Below are 22,889 nucleotides of genomic sequence, written 5' to 3'. Positions count from 1 at the left end.
CTCAGAAAGGCATACACACAATGACACAGTGTGATTAAAAAAAGAGGAAACCAGAGGCCCTGCGAAAGTATTCTAGGAGGTAAGCCCACTGCCGTAGCTCAGTATGCACCTGACTGATGGGTGTATAAACAGAACATTCAAAGGCTAAAAGCGGGTCCACCTCCAAATGATTTTTACAATTGACCAGACTAAGTGAGGAGGCTGGGTCCATACATCAAAGGAAACACATTTATTTCAGACTTGATAAGTACCTATACTCATCCATTTAATCACACTATATTGATCATGTGTTTCCTAGAAAGAATTTTTTCCCTAATCCAAGTGATTCCCTTTCTACACTTATTCTCTGGCTCATTCTCTTATGCTTAGTACTCTGTTAAGTATATTTTTTTTTCAGACAATGAGCTGCATGTAATTTTTTCATTACTAAAACAGCAAATGGATGTGTAAGAAATCTTCAGTTGCTTTCTAGTTAGGGCTACAAAGGCACCATATCATCTGTATAATAGTTTTGCGTCATTTAATATCATGAATAGTTGTATAGCGTACTAGAACACATGATACAATAAAATTAGCCTAAGATATCTCCGGTGCATTCAAAGAGAAAATATTTGTGTTTTCTGAATGTGAAGAGAGAATTGTAAACTGCAAACAGTTAACCTTCTGTGTTGATTAATAAATCTAGGCACCACGTCATGCATGCAATATTTATTACTCTGTTCTTTGTATTTCAGAAGTAAGTGAAACACTTACCTCTGAAACAGTATACCTGAAACACTTACCTGAAACACTATAGCAATTGTCAGACCAGGCTTTGGAGATTATGTAAAAGACAACTCCATTGATAGGAAAAAGACTATAAATAAAAACACATGATAGATTTCATTGATCTAATGCCCTCTGAATGCATAACTCATCAAGGTGTTTGAGAACATTTAGCTGCCTTGTTTGAACAGCAATCCACGTCTGTCAGTAATTTGAATTTTAAATTCTTGCATTAGCTTCAGGGAAAAGCAGTGGGTGTACTCAGCCGGCTAGAGGTAGGAGGAAGAAGAGATAAGAAACATTAAAATAGAAAGCAAGAAAAAGTGTCTATTTCAAAGTGTGTACTGTTAATTAATAGGTTATGAGCCAAAAGGAAAAATGCATAACTATTCCAGTGATGGGGTTCACAGTTTAAAAATAAATTTAACTCCAAATTCAAAACAACTCTAGCAGACTTTTTTTTCTAGCAAATACCTGCTTTTTCAGTTCATGAAGTATTTTTCCCTGATTTTTGAATGCAGGCAAAATACACTTTATTTAAGACTGAATCTTTTGTTAGTAAAATCCATATTAATTTGGCTAATGATCAGTTGCTGGCCAATGACAACAACCAGCAGATTATGCCTGAAATGCATGGAATACACTTACTTGTTCTGAACTAGGCTTGAGCCTACAGTAATCACAGGAAGCTACTCAAATAGGTGTATGCACCAAGGTACCACGGTGAGATAAATGCCTGACTGATCAGATTAGATGAGTGATCCTACCAGGCACTGACTTGTGACGCAATTAACGCAGCGCTGCGCGGTCCTCAGGAGGACCAGGAGGTGCCTTGTTCCATGGATTCATAAAGGCTCCAGGAGGTCTTATGCCTGCAAAGGATCACCTATTCACAGTTGAAGAAAAGGTACTCTATTCTTAATCGGATCTGTACAGCGATAAGCAAGGAAAATGTCTGCCCCACCATAACCAGTTTTGGGAAGTGTCAAATGCATGGAAAGTATACAAGGAGTGAAATATATCTAGCTTTGGAGTCTAGGTGTGAGAGTAAAGGGATGTAAGGAAAACTGTACACTCTAAGCCAGCTTCTCCAGCACAGGACAACCATGTATTGTATATCCTAGTTACTGGTCACGCACAGAAAATGCTTCCCCAGTTGGACGGATGGAGGATTTGACTGGTCTAAGTAAAAGACACAGATGGACTGGATTATGTCCCTACAATTGCCTCCTTCAATCATCTGATCATGAGTTGATCTGGTAAGCATGAAGACAGATAAGCCATAGCTCAGCTGAGACCTCATCTGTTTGTCTCCTTCAACCAGAGAAAGCTCAGCAAGCTGCCCACAGTAAAGGGATACTGAAGTACCCTGTAGGACAGTCTATAGTTTATATATGGATATATAAGATATATATACATATAGGATAGCCACCTGCCTGAAATAGGCAGGAGCAAGAAGGAATTTTCCTGGGAGAAGGAGGCTGGACTAGGTTTTCTACTGTCTTCACATCATCAGAAAAACTGAAGTTGCACAAGATGGGTACTATTTAAATTTTGTCCTAACTTGTCACTTTGGAAACCTCCCAGTAGGCAAAGTCTAGTGTGGTAGAACACTGACAGCCATCTCTCTAACGCGGAAGGTATGACAGAAGCTGGTGGGCGTAGAGAAATGGTCAGGTCCAGCCAGCAACAAGGCACAACCTGAGCTTTGGGAAAGGAGGAGGAAACCTCCTAGCAGTTTGCTTAATGCAGTCTCTAAACAAACCAAGAATTTTTCTGTCCCCTATCTATATCCATGCACTGCTTATGCCTAATTATGTTTTCTTCAGAAGTGCTTTTTAATAAAAGTGAAGCCTGCTGCTTAAGCCCTTGTCACACACCTGTGCCATCCTTGTGATGTCAGTTCATTTATAATTAAACACTAGAGAGCTTTATGATCTGTCAGTCATCATTTATCTAGGAGGTTGTTCTATTTATCCAATTAAGCAGGTATACATTGTCAACGTATTACATTTTTTCTTGAATACTTGCCTGGTGCTGAAGCCCTGTACCCTTTCATTTAATTTGTGTACACTAAAATCTAGAGCAAAGTTCTTCTGAAATCAAGAAGTGTTATAATAAAAACAGTAGCTTCAGAGCTGGTATTATCTATGAGTTCTCATGTAAGCTTCACATTCAGATTGCCTATGGAATTGCTATTGTATACTTTAATGTGGATTACTCCTTCAGTTCCCTTTCAAGTTAATATGAATTTTATTATAATTTATCTGACAGCTTGGTTACTGGCAGGAGAATTCATTTTGCTGAAAGATGAAGAAGAGTGAGAAAATAAAAGTAGTACTGTATTGAAAATAACATAAAATAAGGAAGGAGAATGAAATGGTATAAATTTAAATTTTCCTGTTTCTGAGAAGAAAAAGACAGAAGTCTAGGGAGATGTCTTGCTCACGCATTTATAATAAAACTTTAATTTGTCAATTATATCCCAGTAATATCCTGTCCTGCAGCACAGATTCCTTCCCTGGCTAACTAAAAATTAATTTTGCATAGTGTAAAAGGGTCTTTTGAAAAAAAAAAAAAACCCAAAACAAAAACAACCCACCTTCTCCTCTAAGACTTGCAAATTCTTCTCTGCCAATAGATCCACAATAACACTACTGAAGAATTGACATGTTAATAACATCTGTAAGAACTTATTAAAGACTGAGGACCCTGATTATGTCCTGTCACTCTGCTGACCTTATTTAATTTCTTCTATACTACAGCGTCTAAGTATGAAGAGTATCAGGCTCCCAAGGGCATAGATCTTGTCATCAAAGCTTATAAATAATCTTTAATATTAATTCAGAAGTTTTTAGTTCAAATGTGATTTCACACTAACAACATGATTCAATACATTTGAGTCAATAACCTATAAATTAATTTAGAAAATTTTTGAAATCTCTAGATGGTCTACCAAGAGCCCACTTAACAACTAAAATAGCTATTTGGTCTACATAGTTTCTAGGAATGCCCAACTTCACAAGCTTCTGAAATGATTAAGCAGCTCCCTAGATAGCCTAAAAGTTCCTTGGGATCTTACCATTAGCTACACATGTGTGTCCTGCAGTATCCTTGCACTGAACTCTGATATAATCTAGAATTAGCAGGCAAACTCCGGGACTATCAACAGAATCTTCTAGAGAAGCTCAGAAACTTAGATGAAGTCAAATGAAATTAATTTTAAGCTTGACAACACACCACATAGTGTCCCCTTTTTCTCCAAAGTCCAGGTGAGAATACTTGCCTAGTGAGACTCAGGATGCTAGACTCTACACAGCCTGAGAGACTGAACTACATCTGTTTTCCAGGAGATGGTCCAAATCCAGCAGCTTTCAAATATTCAGATGGAAGAACCTAACTTTTCCTATTGGTTCCCTAGAGGGACTAAGTGGCAGCTAATGGAGACTGTGCCGAATCTAAGCTAGATGAACCAGATTATTCTTCACAGTTCTTCCAAGGTACCTAATTTTGTCAGTTAACCCTGTAAGAATTTAGGCTGATATGTCAAACAGGACCTACCTTATCTTGGGCCAGACCTAAAACTGAGGTGAGGTAATTGCCCAAATTAGACACCAGAAATGGATTTGACTGGATTCCAAAAGCTATTCCAAGATGCTACTGACAAGGTTATGAGCTGCCTCAAGAAAAAACTTGCAGCTGTGGATCTTACATTTTTGTTTCCGTCTTGTACATCTAAAAGTTTAGGTGAAACTGCTCAGAAAAACAACCTGACTTCTCTTTTCTTCCTTTTTTCTTCACATATATTAAGGCAGTCACATTTTGCTCTAGCAGACAATAGAGACTGTGTTACAGGAGACAACATACTTTTGTAAGAACATACAATGGAAGAATAATATTTGGACATGTCAGGTGATGGCAAGTTAACCTACACACAGGTGCACCTTTATGGAGACAGTGTTAGGCTCCACTTCGGTTCATTTTCTGAATTCCACGTCAAATTGACTAAGTCTAACAACTGGAAAGTTTTCAAGATGAAAAGCACTTGTCAACATGACTCAGCCAAGGAATATATTTAAAAGCAGAGAACTCAATTACATTTGGAATGTCTGTGCCCTGCTAAGGACAGCAATTTTAGGTGTGACAGAAATTTTAATGCTAATAATTTGGAAGTCCTAACTGAGACTCAACTTTTTAATGCAAAGGTAACAGCATTTAAATAAATACCAGATGAATGCTTTAAAACTAAATACTATGCTTAAATATTACTCAAGACAGGAATGTCTAGTAAAAAAGTGAAGATGTGAAACAAAAATATGAAGAGCCAGCTTAGATTCAGGAAGATTCAAGTCATTTGAAAGGCTTGCATAGAATATGCAAACTTACCTGGCCAACAACACTCAAGCCTGTTTACCAACTGTAAAAATTGATGCTGAACTTTACTAATATAAATACCCCTCAAATTAGCATTTTCTTTCACTCGCTTATTTCTCTATTGAATAGAAATATACCTTTTGGTTGATATATCATGAAGCTCAAATGGTGTTTGGAAAATTCTTCTCAAGCACTCAGTGTGGCTCAACTTTGTTCTTAAAGGAGATTTGCCACTGGTTTGAAAGTTGGGCTAACTTTCAACGTATTTGAAAAGCACTTTCAGTGCTCTAAAAAGGCAGGTCATTTTGCAGTCTTCTTTATCTTCTTAGCTGTAAAAATTCTGATCAGTCAAATGCTAACATCAGAAGATATACAGGCCAATAACACATATCATCATATTCAATATGACCTATCTACATATGAGCTGGTTTTGCAAAGGGACCTCAGCAACACAAAGGTTAGAACTAATGAAGAAGTAAGTTGTATTGTTTTAGCTTGGCAGAAGGAGAACACGTCAGGACACAGGAGTCAGTGCAGAACTGGGAGTGGTATGCAGGAAACCGTGAAAAAGAGGAGTGTCTGGCTAACACTGTCTTAGGGTAATATGAAACATTGACTTTTTTGTAAATCTAGCCTAAGAAAAGGTTATAACAGCATCAGAAACATCTCAACCTTGCAAATCATTTCATTAGAGACACTGTGAACTTCGGATTGTGGTCTCTGGCAACATCCTGCACCAAGTCATACTGAATAAACAGTCTAACAAGCACTCATACTTCTGTCCTAAGATATGATGGTTGATTTGGTATTATTTAGAGCAGAAAAAGTGCAGATGCATATCAGGCATGCAGAAGGCCATTGTTATACGCCTCTCAAGTGTTACGCTGGATAGGAGAAAGTAGGAAGACAAATAGAAAACTGAGAGGCCTTGCACAAAAGAGTGAATAAAGACTCAGTTGGGCAACACTATATCCCTCTAACGCTAAATCCCATGTCACTATAACCCCTCCAGCTCTTACAATCCCGTCCCCATTTATTTCAGTGCCTTGACATATTTTTCTAAGTCTCCTGCTACATACATAAATGTTCCTAATTTTCTCACCCTCCTATTGCAAAACAACCATGTCCATTACCTCCCCACTAGTGTGCCCTCAGCTACCACCCAACCAAAAGTGCTAACCGGACAAAACCGATGTGGTGCGACGGTAGGCATGAGAGCTGTGATCATGCTGTTTGTTTGGCTAGTAGCGGTACACCTGAACTCATGGGCAGCCAGATCAGTATTATCTGTGTTTAGACTCATCAGCCATCAACCTGCTTGCAAAGGGGAAAACAGGACATTGCTCCTCGGCAGCTTGTTGGCCCAACCAACCACTGTTGCTGCCATCTTCGGGAAGTACAACACGTACCCTGACGGTAAGTTGCACAAACTGGATATATATGGTAAAAGACTGTTTTGCTCCTCTCTGCTCCTTTTCTTTCCCTTGCTTCTCTCCCACACCATTATCACTGGTTGGGGGATACTGGTTTGGAAGTTTTGCTTATACTAGCTCTGGGATCGCTCTGAGTAACATTGATAAAAAGTTGATGCTTTTGGCTCTTTTTAAAACCTTGAATCTGGAGCTCACAAAGTATTTTGGATCCTTTAAAGAGTCAACAGGGAATTCATCATATCCTGATGATATTTTATTTTTATTTGGAGATCTTCTGTTTGTGTTTTCAAATCTGTTTTTACTTTAACTGAAATAGCTGTTCAGATTCTATCACTTCGGATTTTGTCAACACAACTGGGTATTTTTTCTCACTGAACATCTTCAGATGTTTTTGCTCATGCATCTTCAGATGCATTTGCTCCAACAGGGAATTCATCATATCCTGATGATATTTTATTTTTATTTGGAGATCTTCTGTTTGTGTTTTCAAATCTGTTTTTACTTTAACTGAAATAGCTGTTCAGATTCTATCACTTCGGATTTTGTCAACACAACTGGGTATTTTTTCTCACTGAACATCTTCAGATGTTTTTGCTCATGCATCTTCAGATGCATTTGCTCTTCAGATGTTCACAGCTGTAGCTACACAGATATATAACTAAAGGGCAGTATTTACTTACTTTCTTAACCTTATGTTTCAGTACAGCTTGGCAGTGATACAGCACCTGAGCAGAAAAATAATTCTGTATTTGTGATCAACAGCAAATCCAGTAGGTATACTATTTTTAGAAATGTTTTATTATTTAGTGGTGTATTTTAGCCTAAATATTTGAGGATTTTCTTTACAAAAATATATAATTTTTCAGGATACTTTAATAAAAGTAGAATTTTCTTCAGGTAGTTTAATAGTTATCCAGGGAGCATCTCCAGAGAGACAAAAGCAATAATAGTCTGGATGGTTCACATCACCACGGGAAACTAAATGACATGATTTATCATCACTTTACTTCAGTTTTACACTTGTGCAACTTCAAGGTTTAGCGAGTTGCACCGGAACGTTGAAGTGATGACTAATGTACCATATTCCTCTCTGAGCAAAAAATAACCCCTGTGAAAATATTCTAAAGTGTTGCCTAGGAATCTGGGGAGTGGAGTGGGCCAGATCACAATGTGAATTAAGTGTTGATAACAGTTTTCTTCCCATGGCCAAACAATAATTCAGAACCTGATAATTTTAAATAATATGTGGTTAACTTCTCAATATGGAAAAAAAAATCCATCTTTTTTCCAAACTTTTGCTAAATTCAGTGAAGCACTCTCCATGAAATAGATTTTCTAAAACTTAAGCCAAATTTCTTTCAACCTTTTTCTACAATTACCACCTTTTCCAACAACCTTCTCACAAATTATTTTCTCAAGTTAAATACCTTCTTTATCCTATCTTTTCTAGAGAAACACAAGGCTAGAGATACCATTTTTTAATTTAATGGACAGGTCTCCTACTTTGGTATCAAATTCTCTTTCTCATATCTACATAAGTGGTAGTGGTATACAAAATATTTATTTATACACTATTGAATAATTATCAGCTTTTAAAGAAGCACATTAGAAATCTCATCTATTTCTAGAATGAAACCTAGAATGAAACTTACCGTCATCAAACACTAGTGTTTACATGCACATTTGGCCCTTTTCCTCAGTTTTAGTCATTATTACTGTGTTCATTCTAAACATACAGGACGAAATATTGATGACAATGGCTAGACTATTGTCAGATTTGAATTCACCTTAGTACTTGATGTCTTTTGAATCATTGAGATAATTTTTAGAAGAGCCTTTTATTTTATCTCACTCCTGCTATTTAACGTTCATTACAACATTGACACTTTTGCTGATCGTTTTTGAATACTGACCATTTTCCTTCAGTGTTATACCAAGCCCACTTATAATAGTTGCTATACAGTTAACAGTCTGAAGAAAACACAAGCATGTAATTAATTTTCACATTACTGTTCATATGTACAAGCTTGAATGATGCAATAGCTACATGAAAATCATTATGAATGGTTTGACAGCTGAATAAAGCAAGGGATTTTTTTAAGTGTTATTAAGTAATCAAGGAAGTCTTCCAGCAGTATTCTATGTAAACAAGGATTGTATTAATCTAATTCTGTACCTCCCACAGCTTCTAATAAGCTCCTGTTTTTATTTACATTCAAGGAGATTGAAAGGGTAGTTACATTATTTTAAGAGAGACATAATGTGAAATTTGTCCGACTCTTTCTCTTATTCTACAAGTTTTTAGACTGATGCATAAGAATGTGCAATATACCCTCCCACAGATGGCAGAACTCATCAAAAAGCATACTGATTAATGTCATGCTGAATCCTGATACAAGTTGACAGAAACAGATGAGTCCTCTCAACCGACCATGAAAGTGCATTTGCTCATACCGTATGTATTAGTCACAGTGTATAAATTTATGAATATTTATCCATACAGACCAGATTTGGGGACGCTCTAAATATTACTGAAAATCCATTGTCATGGACTTCAAGCACTTAATGTATTGCTTTGGGGAAACATATATACGTGATAAATAGGAAAACAAATGCACAAATCAGTGCCTCTCACCATGTTCCCTCTCATCCGTCTGCTCAGTAATGTTCCCAGTGTCATCTCTCACCATTTTCTGTACTCCTCTCTAGACCTTTTCTTGTTCCAAGTCATTTTGAAAGATCAACTTGCTTTGTGAGGCAGAAGGTACAGGTTTAAAACAAAACTCAGCACAAGTCTGTTTACTTGGAGTCCTTTTCCCCTTGGTTTTCCTACGTTTTTGCACTAGATTTCAAGCAGTCTGGAACAGAAAATGTTCTGATGTCTGTATCTTACACAGTTTCAACAGCATCCTTGGCAGCTATGAAAGAGTAAATCTAATGAACCTGCCATAAAAGACATAAAAGGAGATGGAGAGAAAGCCACAGAAAATATTACTGAATGTACTCTGTATTATACATCATATACAGGAGGTCTAGCAGGTCGCTTAAGTCTGATACAGTATTTCTTACTGGCTGAACGTAGGTCTTCACAGTTAACAGTAATCAGTGAAATTAAGCAGGTGAAAACAAATAAGCAATATAGACACAGCCTTCACTGTTTGAGAAGCAAAGTCACTATTGGAAAAAAAAGTTCCATGGATTTAGTTCTATGGTTTTTATACAGAGGATGAATCACTTACATTAGCATAAAGAAATTGAAAAGTGTTGCTAGTTCTAAATGGTAGCTTTTTAGCCCTGCTTTGCTGAGGTGGGACATTTTTTGGAGGGCAGAGGGAGGAAGAAAGGATGATTCACTGCTAAAAGGTTAAGTACAGAAAAAGGACAAATACAAATAAAAATAAAAATATTAATAGCTTCATGCAGTGAATCTGCCTTTTGCAAAGTGCACTGAACTGAGCAGAAGCTGAGTGATCACCTCAATGGAGCAGGAGCATTTGCAAGTGTTTGTGAAATCATTTCCCAAATCCCGAGTTTTAGTGTATTTTTGTGTATGGCATTTTCTCCAGAACGTTTCCTGGGGTCCATAATGAGTTAAGGGATTACTGGTCTTCACAGACAGTTGCACTATATGGAATAATCTAATTTAATCCAGTAAAGCTATACTTCATGATCAGTCTAATGAACAATATAACCAGATATTTGAGGCAGCTTTATCTCATTAAAATAGCCAAGCTTTCATCTCATTCTCCTCCGTGCTGTCTATCTTCGACATCAGGACTGAGCTGGCAAGCATGGTTACTTAGGCTTTCCATCAGTCTAGTCTTAATCTCCTGCCAATGTGTATAATCAAAATCTTAGGCATCTACATTACCTGCTTCTTCCCATTAAAAGTAATGTGAAAATAATTCTGCCTGAAGAGCTGTTTTAGGAAATGGAGGTTTAATTGACAACATCATCAAGAGCCTTTTACAGAAGTGTTCATAAAAAGAATGCCCATTTGGTGCTCTACACTAATCACAAGGATGTACAAGGAATTTTAAATATTGCCTTCTTTGTTGTTTTTAATGCAATCTACTTTTCTTACTTCCCACCCTTCCCCCTAAACGACTGAAAATATTGTAGCTTGGTCTACATCAAAAGCCAACAAATATTCCAGCACTGCCAGTTAGCTCAACCACACACAATCTTTCCTCCTTCTTACTGTAATTTACTCCTGAGGAGTAATTCTTTTGCCTCCCACATTAAAATACCCTAGCCGGGATCACAGTATTTAACAAAACTAATCCAGAGTGTGATAAATTAAACTATAGCAACCCACAACCTACCTAAGAGAGGCTTAAAATATAAAATTTGGTTCAAACATCATTCCAATAGGAAAACTTTGTTAGAAAGGCAAGGGAAAAAAACACCAAAAATTTACCAGAAAGGTAATGGAAGAAGATACTGTTTCCATTTTTTAAGCTATCCTCTTACAATCTCACAGCTACCAGTTTCACTGAAATACATTATAGATTAATTATTTGAGACATATATCTCACCAGATTTGTCACAGCAATAAAATCCTGCTCTAAAGAACATGCCCTGAGAAAACACAGGGTAGAGTCCTGTCAGTCTTACCGAGTAATAACTTCTCCATCAGCAGTCAATTATTAGGCTATTACTAGTGACAAAAATTGGTGAGATGTGCTACAAACTAGAGACCTGAGCGACTTTGCTCAGGAGAAATTGCAACCTCGAAGGTCAGCAGATAATGTTCATTTTTCCCTGCCCCGGGCTTTCAGCCTTCATATTTTCCCATCTTTCCCTGGGGAGTCAGGAGAAATGGTGATTGAGGATACCAATTCCTTGCACTTCCCATGGAAATAAATCATCCCTTCCCACATGGGTGGTGGAAGCCTGATTATCTACCACTCACTTAAAACAAAGACACTCACTGCACAGAAAGCCAGGGTGCCACCAAGAGAAAAGCAACTATACTGTATTGTATTTATTTCTGCCTTATTCATTCCAGTTGAATATGGAATTACTCTAGATTTTTTGCAACTTTTTTTTTTGCAAATATTGCTATGCATTGTAATCGAAGGTTTCTATCCTTTTTTCCTCTGGCAACACCCCATTTTTGTACAGCCACAAGTCACACAACACAGGTGTTAAACACAGCTCTTCTTTCTACTCCAACCTTATGCAACCTTAAATATTCACAGGTGACTGTTCAGAAGATAAGTATCACTTATCAAAGCTGCCATCAGGCCACACAAAGTTACAGTACAACTTTTAATATTTGCACAGGTGACTCAAAAGTCTGTCTGGTATGACCAGTGACCAACTGCTGCTGCCAATGTCATGGCAAAAAAGGGAAAGAAAGAAACCTTCCAAAGTGTAAGAAAATGCTGAGCATGAATGAAACACAAAAAGGACTTAATTCAGCTATTTAAAAAAATTTTGGTTTGATTCTCACATTAGAGTCTCAAATGAACCTGACTGTCCACTTCTAAGAGATTTCTTAACCTGTTTACATTTCAGCCTGAACGAGTTAATTATCAGAAACCTTCTAAACATTGAGTTCCATAAATTATGGCAGGAATGAGCTTATCACTCCTGTACACAGACCCTACATTGACTCACTGATATACCAGTGATCATAGTGCTTTTTCACACCATGCAAGGTTTTGCAAGTTCTCTCCAAATGTATTAAATAAATACACTTAATGAATAAAAAGTGACATGTCAACATGAACTCTCAAATATATCTTTTTTTAAAAAGACGTAACTGTGGTGTAAACTTTATAACCCCTCTGGACCGTGGAAGGTTATGGTATCATTTTCAGTGGAATCCAAATTTCACTTGGTTAAACCTTTACGAGAAAGAATTACTTGTTGTGTGAGACAGTAATACCAATGCCTATGTGTAACCCTCTGAGAATGCCAAATTCCAGGACAAATCTATGTTTTTGCTACCTGAATCATTGGTAGTGGCAAACCACATTTTAAATAAACCTTGCATTAGGACTTTAAAAATGTGAACCGCAAGCAATAAATTAAACAAATGCAGAGAGATGATCCCCAGGGGATTCCTGGCACACCACAGGCTCTGAGTGCTTTTAAAGGGGTGAAAGGTTATCAAAAGAAAGACAAGTCCAGCTTATTACAGTATTGGAATATAACGCTGAGAGCTTTCTTTTCAAATAAATTATATATACCTATGAAGACTGTAAAAACCTTTTGAAGGAACAGAAAGAGACGAGAGTATGAAAATAAAAAACCCCCACATTTATCATTAACAAGAAAAACTATGCAGCTGATTCTACCCACAATTACACAAGTGACTAACTTTAATCAGACCCTTAAGTCAAGAACAAACACTGAGCACGAGGACCATAACAATCATATTTAAAGTAAAAATTACATTCTCTCTTTGCCCTCTTCTGATGGAGCAGGTGATGGCAATGCAGGTGGCACAAAACACCCCCTGGCAGCTCCTGGCACTTCCAAATACCCAGTCAGCAACCTGAATATGTTTTTTTATTTCATACAGATGTTTCTGAGGACTCCTAGATATATGTTGAGCACTTTGAACTCTCTGAAAAAGCAGCATTCACATGTAAAAAAGAAAGATTTAAATTACTGGTGGCAAAGATTCTACCAAATTCAGTGGGGCTATGACTGCATCTCAACATTTCAGCAAAACCAAGCATACTGAAGTTAAGGGAAAGCATCTTTCCTCCAATTTAAATGTAGGCCTGATTCTGACAGTAACCCAGTTTTATCAATCAAGCAAGAAGTATCAAGCCAGCAAAAGTCAAATTCAAATTAAAAAAAAAGACAGTAACAGCTACATCAAATGTACAAAACTAGACTTATACATATGAAACTGAAATTTTTGACATGCAGAATAACTAATAAGTCAGAGTCACAGTGCTTGGTGTAAACATGTATTTCTTTATAGAAAAGGCAAGCAAATAATACCTGTTATTTCTCAGTCAACTGAATTAAAAGTGTTTCTTAACACTTGCTTCTCAGAATTAAGAAGCATTTTCTCTGTAATAACATTTTTTGGTTGTGTCTACTCTTATTCTCAGGAGAATCCAGCATATTTGCATCCATAATAAGGTTTTTCCTGTATTTAAGATGCTTTCCCCCAAACCACTTCTGTAATTGTACATATCCTCAACAGTATGCACACATTCAATAGCAAAGAAATTATAAGCACTATACAGCAGGCAGAATGGATTACATTTTGAAACATACAGAATGACTTAAAGAAATTTTGAGTCTTATCCAGTAAAGCCTGCCTCCTAGGAAACCCATGTGTGAATGAGGACCATAAAACTAGACACTTTATTAGTAAGAAATAACAGACAGACAGAAAAAAAGGTTTTGCTTTTCTTACCTCTTTAAATAAAAACAATTTTGATAAACCAAAGCAGAAAGATATATTTTTACTTGTGGAAACAAAGTAATAGTTGTAAGCTGTACTAGAAAAGGAAGCTTTTTCCTGATTTACTTTTGTTTTAGTTACAGAGACTCCAGCACTGGTTGGGGTCCACTGTACTCTGTGGCTGTAGACTGTATAAGCTACACAAAGTATTGTGCATTCAATGACTATGCTTAATTTATAAAATTATATAAAAAAAATTTGTCATCTTCAGTAGGTACTATCTTCTTTCAAATAGGTTCCAATACTTTTAAAGTGAAATTGTTATAGAAACATCCAATTATTTATAGGATTCAGGCTGACAGGCCATACACTTAAGCCTCTATATTGAATGCATATTCTACATAGCTAATAGTGTTATTCATATGCAGTCCCCTGAGAGATTTGGGTAATGCATCAATAAGCATAATTTCTATCTGTGGATTGGGATAGGTCTTATTAATTTTTCTCCTCTAAGTATGAAATGCAAATTGTGAAAAGTAGAATTTGCATCTTAACTTGACTTACATATTATCTCTGCTTTGCACCTTAGGAAATTGCCAGATATTAACTTACAGTTAAAGCTTCACCAATACCATCACAGTTTACTGGAATCAGAATAATTTTATTTTACTTCCTGACTCAATCATGTTTTGAACTGTAAGAACCATCCTTTGTCACATTTTAAAAATGTGTAAATTGTGAGCCAGAGTTTGACTGTTATCAACAATAAGTAACATCTGTTTGCCTAAAGAAGCAGTTCCTTTCATTGGATATCTCAGATTTGAAAAACACCCTGCTAGAGAGCTGGATAAACCTGAATCTTGGCAGTTCACTGACCAACTAATTATTCTGAATTTCTGCTTTATCCTAAAGAACATCTTTGTCTCAGCAAATAAGTAAACAGTTCATTTAGCAAACCTTGTTCCACAAATCTTAGTTCAGTTCTTTGCTGATCTCATGTCTATACTTTCACTAAGCTTAATATTATCCAAAGCACATTTCCAGGTTTCATTAAAAATGTTGATTTAGTCCTTGAATAAATTGTCACAATAATACTAGATGTCTATATAGATAAATACAATTCAACCCCTTTTCCTGCTACTGCACCCACACAGAAAGCATGAGAAAGGCAGTAATGCTTTTGCTCTGATTTCTATGTTAAACAGATTTTTATTTGCATTCTTCTCAGTATTCTTGGTCATATCTAAGAATATATTTTCATTCCAAAGGACTAGAGAATTGCTACATAACTAGCCTCAACATCCATAAATCTAAAATATTTGCGAAAACAGAATCCTTTTATTTTTCATGACTCAGTATTTACTTTAGATGCTCTTAAATCTAAGCATAAGTGGCACTTTCTTACCATACTTTAAAATCTTAGGAGAAATATATAAAAGTTAAGATACAATTCCTCTTATGTGATAACGATGACTGTGTTGAAAAACACTGTATTTTCAAAAAACAATCTGAAAGCCAAAAAGAAAAGAAAAACTTGGATGTTCTCCTTCAGTTAAGAGGTATTTTTTCTTCTGATTTAGGATCTTGTATCAATCGACTTATGATGCAACAATATAAAGACAGCATTATGCTCTTAATGTTTGGTTTGTCACCGCCCTTTCATTGCCTGGCAAACATGAAACAAACACTGATGATGTCAGCAAAAATTGCAAATAGAAAATAATTCTAAATAAGCTTTAGTTTGTTAAAACAAGAACTGTGGGATATGATTTTATGTGATAGCACCTTAAAGTAGTTACATTACAAGTAAAGAATCAAATCTTTCTGCAGGTCTGTGCAGGAGAGCTCAGAAATAAGGATTCACTCGTGCATTTGCAAATGTGATCACAATCTGTCATTTGATCCTCCTGCCAAACAGAAAAGCATGACATGCTTTCAAGGGCTGTACATCTTCCATATTTGTGATGGAGCATTTCCAAAGGTGAAGGAATTTAGAGGTTAACTTCCTCCCCACCTCCCCAGCAGGATTAGTAATTTTTTGCTAAGTGACACAATACTGGAAAACATTTTGGGCAGGACCCCAATGTACCATCAGCTTAAGATAAAGACTTTTGCACCGTGTAGGATCTAGCATTCTGTCAGTACAAATTACTGAAGAGGCTTCATAAAAAGAAACAACTATATTTGTGAACTGGATTATGATACTGATTCTGCACCTCCCTACTTTTGAGAGGCTAAAAAGAAGTGAAAATTATTAGCCAAGCAAATTGACTGAAAGCTTGATTAGCAACTGGCAAAAGACTTAAGATGAAGTTCAAAACCCAAGAACTAAGCACGGACACTGAGAAAAATAATCAGCATACAGTTCGGCTTTTGTAACGTTCCAGGTAAATGGGGAGATCTAATAACTTCTTATCTAACCAAAGAATTAGCACTGCCACTGTATTTTTAACTAAAGAAAGGATTAAAAAACATATTCCAGTATCGAGCCAAATGTCCAATATCACATTTGATTTCTGAAGTCACCACGTGATCATACAGAAACACAGATCTTTCACTGTCAGATACACCTTCACAGTACTGGAAGGCATGTCACATGCCAAGCAATGTTGTGACCTGTAGTGCAAAGCTGTTGTTTACCATGCAATTCATACATACATAATGCAAAAAGAAAAACGGGGGTAAAGACTGATAGGATGGATGTTCCATATGGTAAGCTTTAAAATATGACTAACTATGTTATGGCCAAGAAGAGCCACTCTTCAGATTCAGCTCTGACTCAATTCTGTGAAGCGTATTAGAAATGTTTTGCACAGTATGAAAAACATAACGTTGCTCTGTTTTTTCTAAAATTTGCCTTACTTAAAGGAATTAAAACAAAAATATCAATATCCTCTTAGTCCTTCCCCTACACACAGGACTCAGATATTCATACACTGAGGATTACTCAGCCCAAGGCCTCTATATTCTCCTTTGCAATCATTTGCCTCTGTAGGTTTTCCTTCCACAATCAATACTAAAAAGTATGAAATTCTATGTCAGGCAAACATAGCCAGGCACTCAAAATCGAACTGACTACATACAATGGGGAAAGGGCATTGTTCATTGTAATATACTAGACTCTAAAAGAACAGAAGAGCAGAATTTGACATTTTTCTAGACTGTTCTAAAAAATACCTGGTTTTTTACTAATAAAACAGGATTGTAAGTTTAAACATTCCTAACTGGCATCAAGCCACGACCTTCTATGTCAAAATAAGATAATTCTCTTGCTGATTTAAACAGAAATCTTTGTTAATCATGGGAAATGTCTTTGTAGTCTGCTTGTGTCCATGTCTGTTTAACAGTTTATTATCCGTGGATATTACAGATAAAAAGGGAAAATAAGTATTTTTAAATCTAACTTACCATAGATCTTAAAAAAAATACCAGTTTTTGAAGAAAATGCCAGCAATCATATTGCAGCTCCAAGGTAATTCTATGCATAACTAAGCACGTCCCAGATCATGTCAAAATATTTCCAAAAGTCAAGAGTGACATAAGAAGAAAAAGACTTTTATTAAGTGTTATAAATTCTGACCCCCTTGTGTTTAAGACTGAATACTTTTTTCTCCCCACTGATCTTATTTTCAAAAGAAATCTATTCTGGTCTATTAAAAATGGTATTGTGAATTAATTTCCACTGAAATTACAAAGAGAGAATCACAGGATGGTGAGGTTGGAAGGCACCTCTGGATATTGCCTAGCCCAACCTCCCTCCTCAACCAGAGCAGGTTGTCCAGGACCGTGCCCAGTCAGGTTTTGAATATTTCCACAGATGGAGACTCCACAATCTCTCTGGGCAACCTGTTCCTGTGTTTGACCATCCTCACTGCGAAAAAAGACACTCATAATGCTACTACTTTCTGTGACACAACATAGCTGAAGCTGTCCATCTTAGTTTGGCACTTGCTATAAACGCATCCTTCTTTGCCTGCAGGGTTATACAGTAACCTACAGAACATAGGTTTAGTAGGCTTCAATCTATTTGCTCAAAGTTATCCAAGTCAATTAAAGAAAGGAATTTTACAATTGTCCCTTTAGAGGTGTATTAAAATCAATAAGTCATTGGGCCTGACAATTTAATCATTCACATCTATTCAAAGTTCGGTAAAATTACTGTAAATGACTATACAGAATGTAACACAACAGTGCTTGGTCTGAAATATGAAACTGCACAAGAAAACACAAAAAAACCCAAACCACAAACCCTCTGACATCGGTAGATATAAAAACATTTTAATACATTTGAAAACTGCTTACTTTTCCTTGGCTGGCAGTTCTGTCTCATAAGTAGCCATCTTAGCTCCTGTCCCAGCAGGCTTTGCTGTCCTTTGTCTTCGCTTTCTTCTTGGAGTGGTATCAATGACATCTGGGCTATACAGAAGTGAATCCCTTCGTTCTGGTGCTGCCAAAAGGAAAAAGACCAAAGTTGAAAAGAACTTGAATATGAAGTATTACAAGTCAATTCTTAAAATATTTTTTGTTTATTTTTATTAAAATCTCTATGCTGCTAAGAAGGGCTCAGATTTGACAGCAGTTGCTGTCAAAACAAACAGATGACATAAAGGAAAATTCAAAAAGACCAAATTTAAACTAGAAAGATAAGCTTCCCTGGACATCTCTTTGTAGTCAGTGGAGACAAAGATGGGCAGTTATAAACCAGAAATATACTTATGGTCTCCTCATTCCTCCTTGTAGACTCTACAGTAACTAGAGAGGTAGTCTATAGAGCCCAGTTTCACCTACCTGAAGTTAGTCTTTGTCACCTACAGAATAACTGAGGAAGGTGTGCATGTGGCAAAAGGAAAGGAGCTTGAGTGTTCTGCTTACTGCATGGCTTTGTTCAGACTCTTGGTCTACAGTATGGACAGTAATACACACCCAGAACAAAAAAGAATTAAATAATTTTCAATGTTCGTTAGGATAAACCCTTGAGAGAAGCTTATTGCTGTGATTAAGCACTGTACTTTTTTTTGCAAGGTACTAGTCATTCTGCTACCACAGACCTCCAGGCAATAAATCCTTACACGTTCTGCTGGAGACTCCCTGAAGACAACGTGCAGAAAGACTGATGGACAGCCTGATGTCTGTTCAGTGAGGCAAGAAACCATCCATCTGGAGCAAACCCATGCACAAAAAGCAGTAACACACCAGCTTACTGCTCTACCCGTGGAACAGGTGTGGCCCTGGTTCAGACTAAACCTCTCAAAGTGAAAAAGAGTAGCTGCAGCCTGAAAGGAAAACAGGGAGAATTCCTAACACCTCACAACCCGAAACTGGATAACCCGTCTAGGTTTCCACTGGCTCCTCTGCTGAAGGTAAGTAAAGTAGGCTCTGTCCAGGTTCATTTACCTACGATTTTAACTTCCATCATTACTGCATAACCTACAATTTCACACCTGGTTCACACTTATATTATCATATAAATTCATAAGAGGTGCACTATCTACACTTAAAAAACAATCCCCTCTCTGCTTTGACAGTTATCTACTTGAAGCTCAAATGTCAAGACAACCAGATCCTTCCTTAAGCTAAAATCCTCCCTTCCCTTGCTATTAATGCACTCAGAAGATAAATAGACATTTTTATTCCAGCTATCAACATCCTGTAGCATGCTTTTATTTGGTATGCCTGCTTTAAAAATAAAATCTTTAATTACTTTGAATTTTCAAGATAATGATATCCAGAACAGCACACATTTCAACTGAAATATATTAAATAATAATGTGGTGACTGAGGCTGATGCTATTATGGTAAATTCCCTGATTATTACTTTCTGTATGTTTTAGGAAGGTTTAATCTTCACATGGATGAAAGACACCATTATTTGAGATTCAATACCGAAGGTTTTCACAGAAAGTAAATAATGGGTCCTATTTCTTCATTCCTTTCACAGTTGTTATCCATGTCTACTGAAAATGAAACAGAAAGAAAATATGCAACCCACAAGTAATATTTTCACTGTTTCTCAAACAAATGTGTTTCTAACCAAGAACACTGCTAAATTAAACATGTAAATAGAGGCTCCCTAGAGCCAGTGCAACCACTGCTTACAATGAAGCATACGCTTAAATATCAGAACCTCTTAGCTTTTACCAGCATGCACTATACTACACCACAAACTTACAGATCTTTGTAGGGTGACAACAGGTATTAGCTGACATATTTCCAAGGCACAAGCTAATTAACAAGTTTCAAAGCCCAGATAAGATACATTGCCTATAATAAATGCTGAAAAGGGTTAAACTACAGCCTAAGTCTCCACACTAAACTTTAACTAGCTATGCATACTTTTCCAGTGCTAAATGTTGAAAATATTTTCATGATTGTTAGTTAGTCTTTACTGGCAACATGTTCAGGGTAGTTTATCTAACATTTACACTAATACTGTTTTATATATTGCAACATCACTTCCTAAAGTTGGCCCCTACTTAACTAATACACATAAAATAGTTTACTGTTAAGAACCAAACAAACTTGAATAATTTCACTATCATAGCTCCTGTCCTTCCTTGTTGCTGTTCTCCTCCCACACTCTCTGCTTTTGCCAAAAAGTAGATCCAGGGGTTAGCTATATATACAAAACCTACATAATGCTTATGTTAAGTAAATAGTGTCTCCGTGCTTTTACTTGTGTAAGATGCAACGGTGCTCATGGCCCTCAGGCTCAGCATTGTTTACTGTTTAGACACAATTCCTGTTTGTCTTCTACAACAGTCCCACTGGCGCTCGAGTGAGAAAAATGGAAGAGGAATGTTCGTCTTTGCAGCATACTGCATTGGTGCTAACTACAGGCTGGGAAAGGGTCTCAGTTTTCTACTAAATATCTCAATCTAATCTTTCCCATGAAAACAAATTTTTCTCTTATGACCTATTATAACCAAGCAGAATAAAAAATATTGACCTAAATGACTCAAGTAAACCTCTGCAATAAAGTTGACAATTTCTATTGTGAGAATGTTTCTTTTAATAATACCAAGAAGGCGGCTTCTCATTCAGACAGCACAGAATGCAATCTTACCAACAGTAGTAGACTGGCTTATAGGTAATGGGTGATCACTATAGGCTGGGTTTTTTTTGTTTTGTTTGTTTCTTTTAAGCCAAACTACCTCCTAGGTTAGAACTGCTAATGAAAAGATGGCATACACCTGAAGCTCAAGATATCCTGCATCACCATAAGACTTTAAACACACACCCACTACTGCTGCCCAAAAATAATTCCAATTAATGAATTCATTTATAGTACTTGACTAAAAGCCAAAGAAAGCTTCAGCAAAATATTATTCATTGCTCGAGAGAAAATAATTTGGAAAAATGAGAGACAGTCTTGAACATAAACCTAGTTTTTCATTCTGAAAATCTTTTCTGTCTAAATTTCATTAGTAAAGAAGTAAAGTTCCTTGACTTCTCATGAAATTGAATTTCTTACTTTGGTATTATGTAATACAATATGAATGATTGTTATAACTTTGAGAAGAATACAGGCAAGAGTATTGTTTGATGAAAGCCAGTTAATTAAACCACCTAAACCAACAAACGTTGATCAAGAAAAGGAAATGTTCCCAATATATAACATACCTTCTGCAGGTGAATAACTGCAGGAAACAAGATTGGTAAGAGAGCAAGAAAGGGAATCATAGTTCAAGTACTAAAAGAATATTTGTGCTAAGATTAAAGACTCTTGATGAATTGTTTTGTTGTTTCTTTTGAAGAGCGACATTATTTGGTGGGTGGAGGGAGTTTTCAAATAAGAAAGGATATTCTAGAAAAAAATTTAAACTGAAAACTAAAAATAGCTTTCACTGGTTTGGAAGAGTCAGGATGAAATTAAAGCAATACAGTCCTATAATGTTGGGGGCCTGGAAACGGAAGATGCCTTTACTCTAATACAGAAAAATGCCAGGACCCATTCCCAAGACATTTGGTACACAACACCTTGCATCCATGGAGAACAGCACTGCTTCTTCCAAGCTCTCTGCTGGGAGCAGTCTCTGGCCAGCCAGACTCTGCCTGGGGAACCGTCTGGTTGAGCTAGTATAGAGCAAAATCATTGCAGGGAACGTGCTAGCAATGAAAGGGGCAGACGGCTTCGCTCAACTGCTGGCATCGAGGTCGGATCTGGCATTGTTTAGTGTACTAGCATAGCATCATGATCTCTGAAAACTACAGGCATTTTAAAATCAATTTCTGTAGCTTGGTTAAAGATAGGCAGTCCAGTTGTATTTTAAAATAGACTTTTGCATTACTTTATTTTGATATACATAAGTCAATTATTTAAAAAGAAATACCTTCCAATCTATCATTTTCACTTTTCAGTCTGAAAAAAAAAACCCTACCCACCTTCATTCTCTGTATCATCACCTGTAATTAAAATTCTACAGCTTTGACTTGCCTAATTATTAATGACAGTGCCGTACTCACTGAGAAAACAGAATCCAGCTCCTCTCAGTACAAGCTCTATTCTCAATAAAGGACTAAAGCCAGTACTAAAAGCTTAGCTTTGCCATAAAAAAATATACAGGGAGCAAAGCAAGCAAAGAAAAAAATGAGTAGAAGCATTCCCAATTTGAGCAGTCTGTTTGCCTACAATGACCTAACTTCACACAGATAGAAAACATACTCTCAATGTTCGAATTCCGGAAAAGTGTACTGCAAGCAAGAAAAAAAGTAGTAGTTAATGAGATTTTACATATAGGAAACACAGTCACAGACTGTGCTGGTTTTGTCTGGGGTAGTTAATTTTCTTCCCAGTAGCTGGTATGGGGCTGTGTGTTGGATTTGTGCTGGAAACAGTGGTCATGACACAGGGATGTTTTCGTCACTGCTGAGCAGTGCTGACACAGAGTCAAGGCCTTTTCTGCTCCTCACCCCACCCCACCAGCGAGCAGGCTGGGGGG

General features: G+C 36.7%; 1 protein-coding gene across 1 annotated transcript in view; it reads right to left on the bottom strand.

Annotated features, from left to right (window-relative positions):
* Positions 1 to 22,889, bottom strand: part of XRCC4 (X-ray repair cross complementing 4) — a 175,295-nt gene that overhangs the window by 45,403 nt on the left and 107,003 nt on the right. The window contains exon 6 of the mRNA XM_009281596.2: positions 18,253 to 18,397. Coding sequence (XP_009279871.1) covers positions 18,253 to 18,397 — 145 coding nt within the window. The remainder of the gene's footprint in view (positions 1 to 18,252; positions 18,398 to 22,889) is intronic.

The sequence above is a fragment of the Aptenodytes forsteri genome, unplaced genomic scaffold (genome assembly GCF_000699145.1).
Source record: "Aptenodytes forsteri isolate BGI_AS27 unplaced genomic scaffold, ASM69914v1 Scaffold116, whole genome shotgun sequence".
Taxonomy (NCBI): domain Eukaryota; kingdom Metazoa; phylum Chordata; class Aves; order Sphenisciformes; family Spheniscidae; genus Aptenodytes; species Aptenodytes forsteri.
Note: the sequence above shows the minus strand (reverse complement) of the source record. Positions and strands in the feature narration are given on the sequence as shown.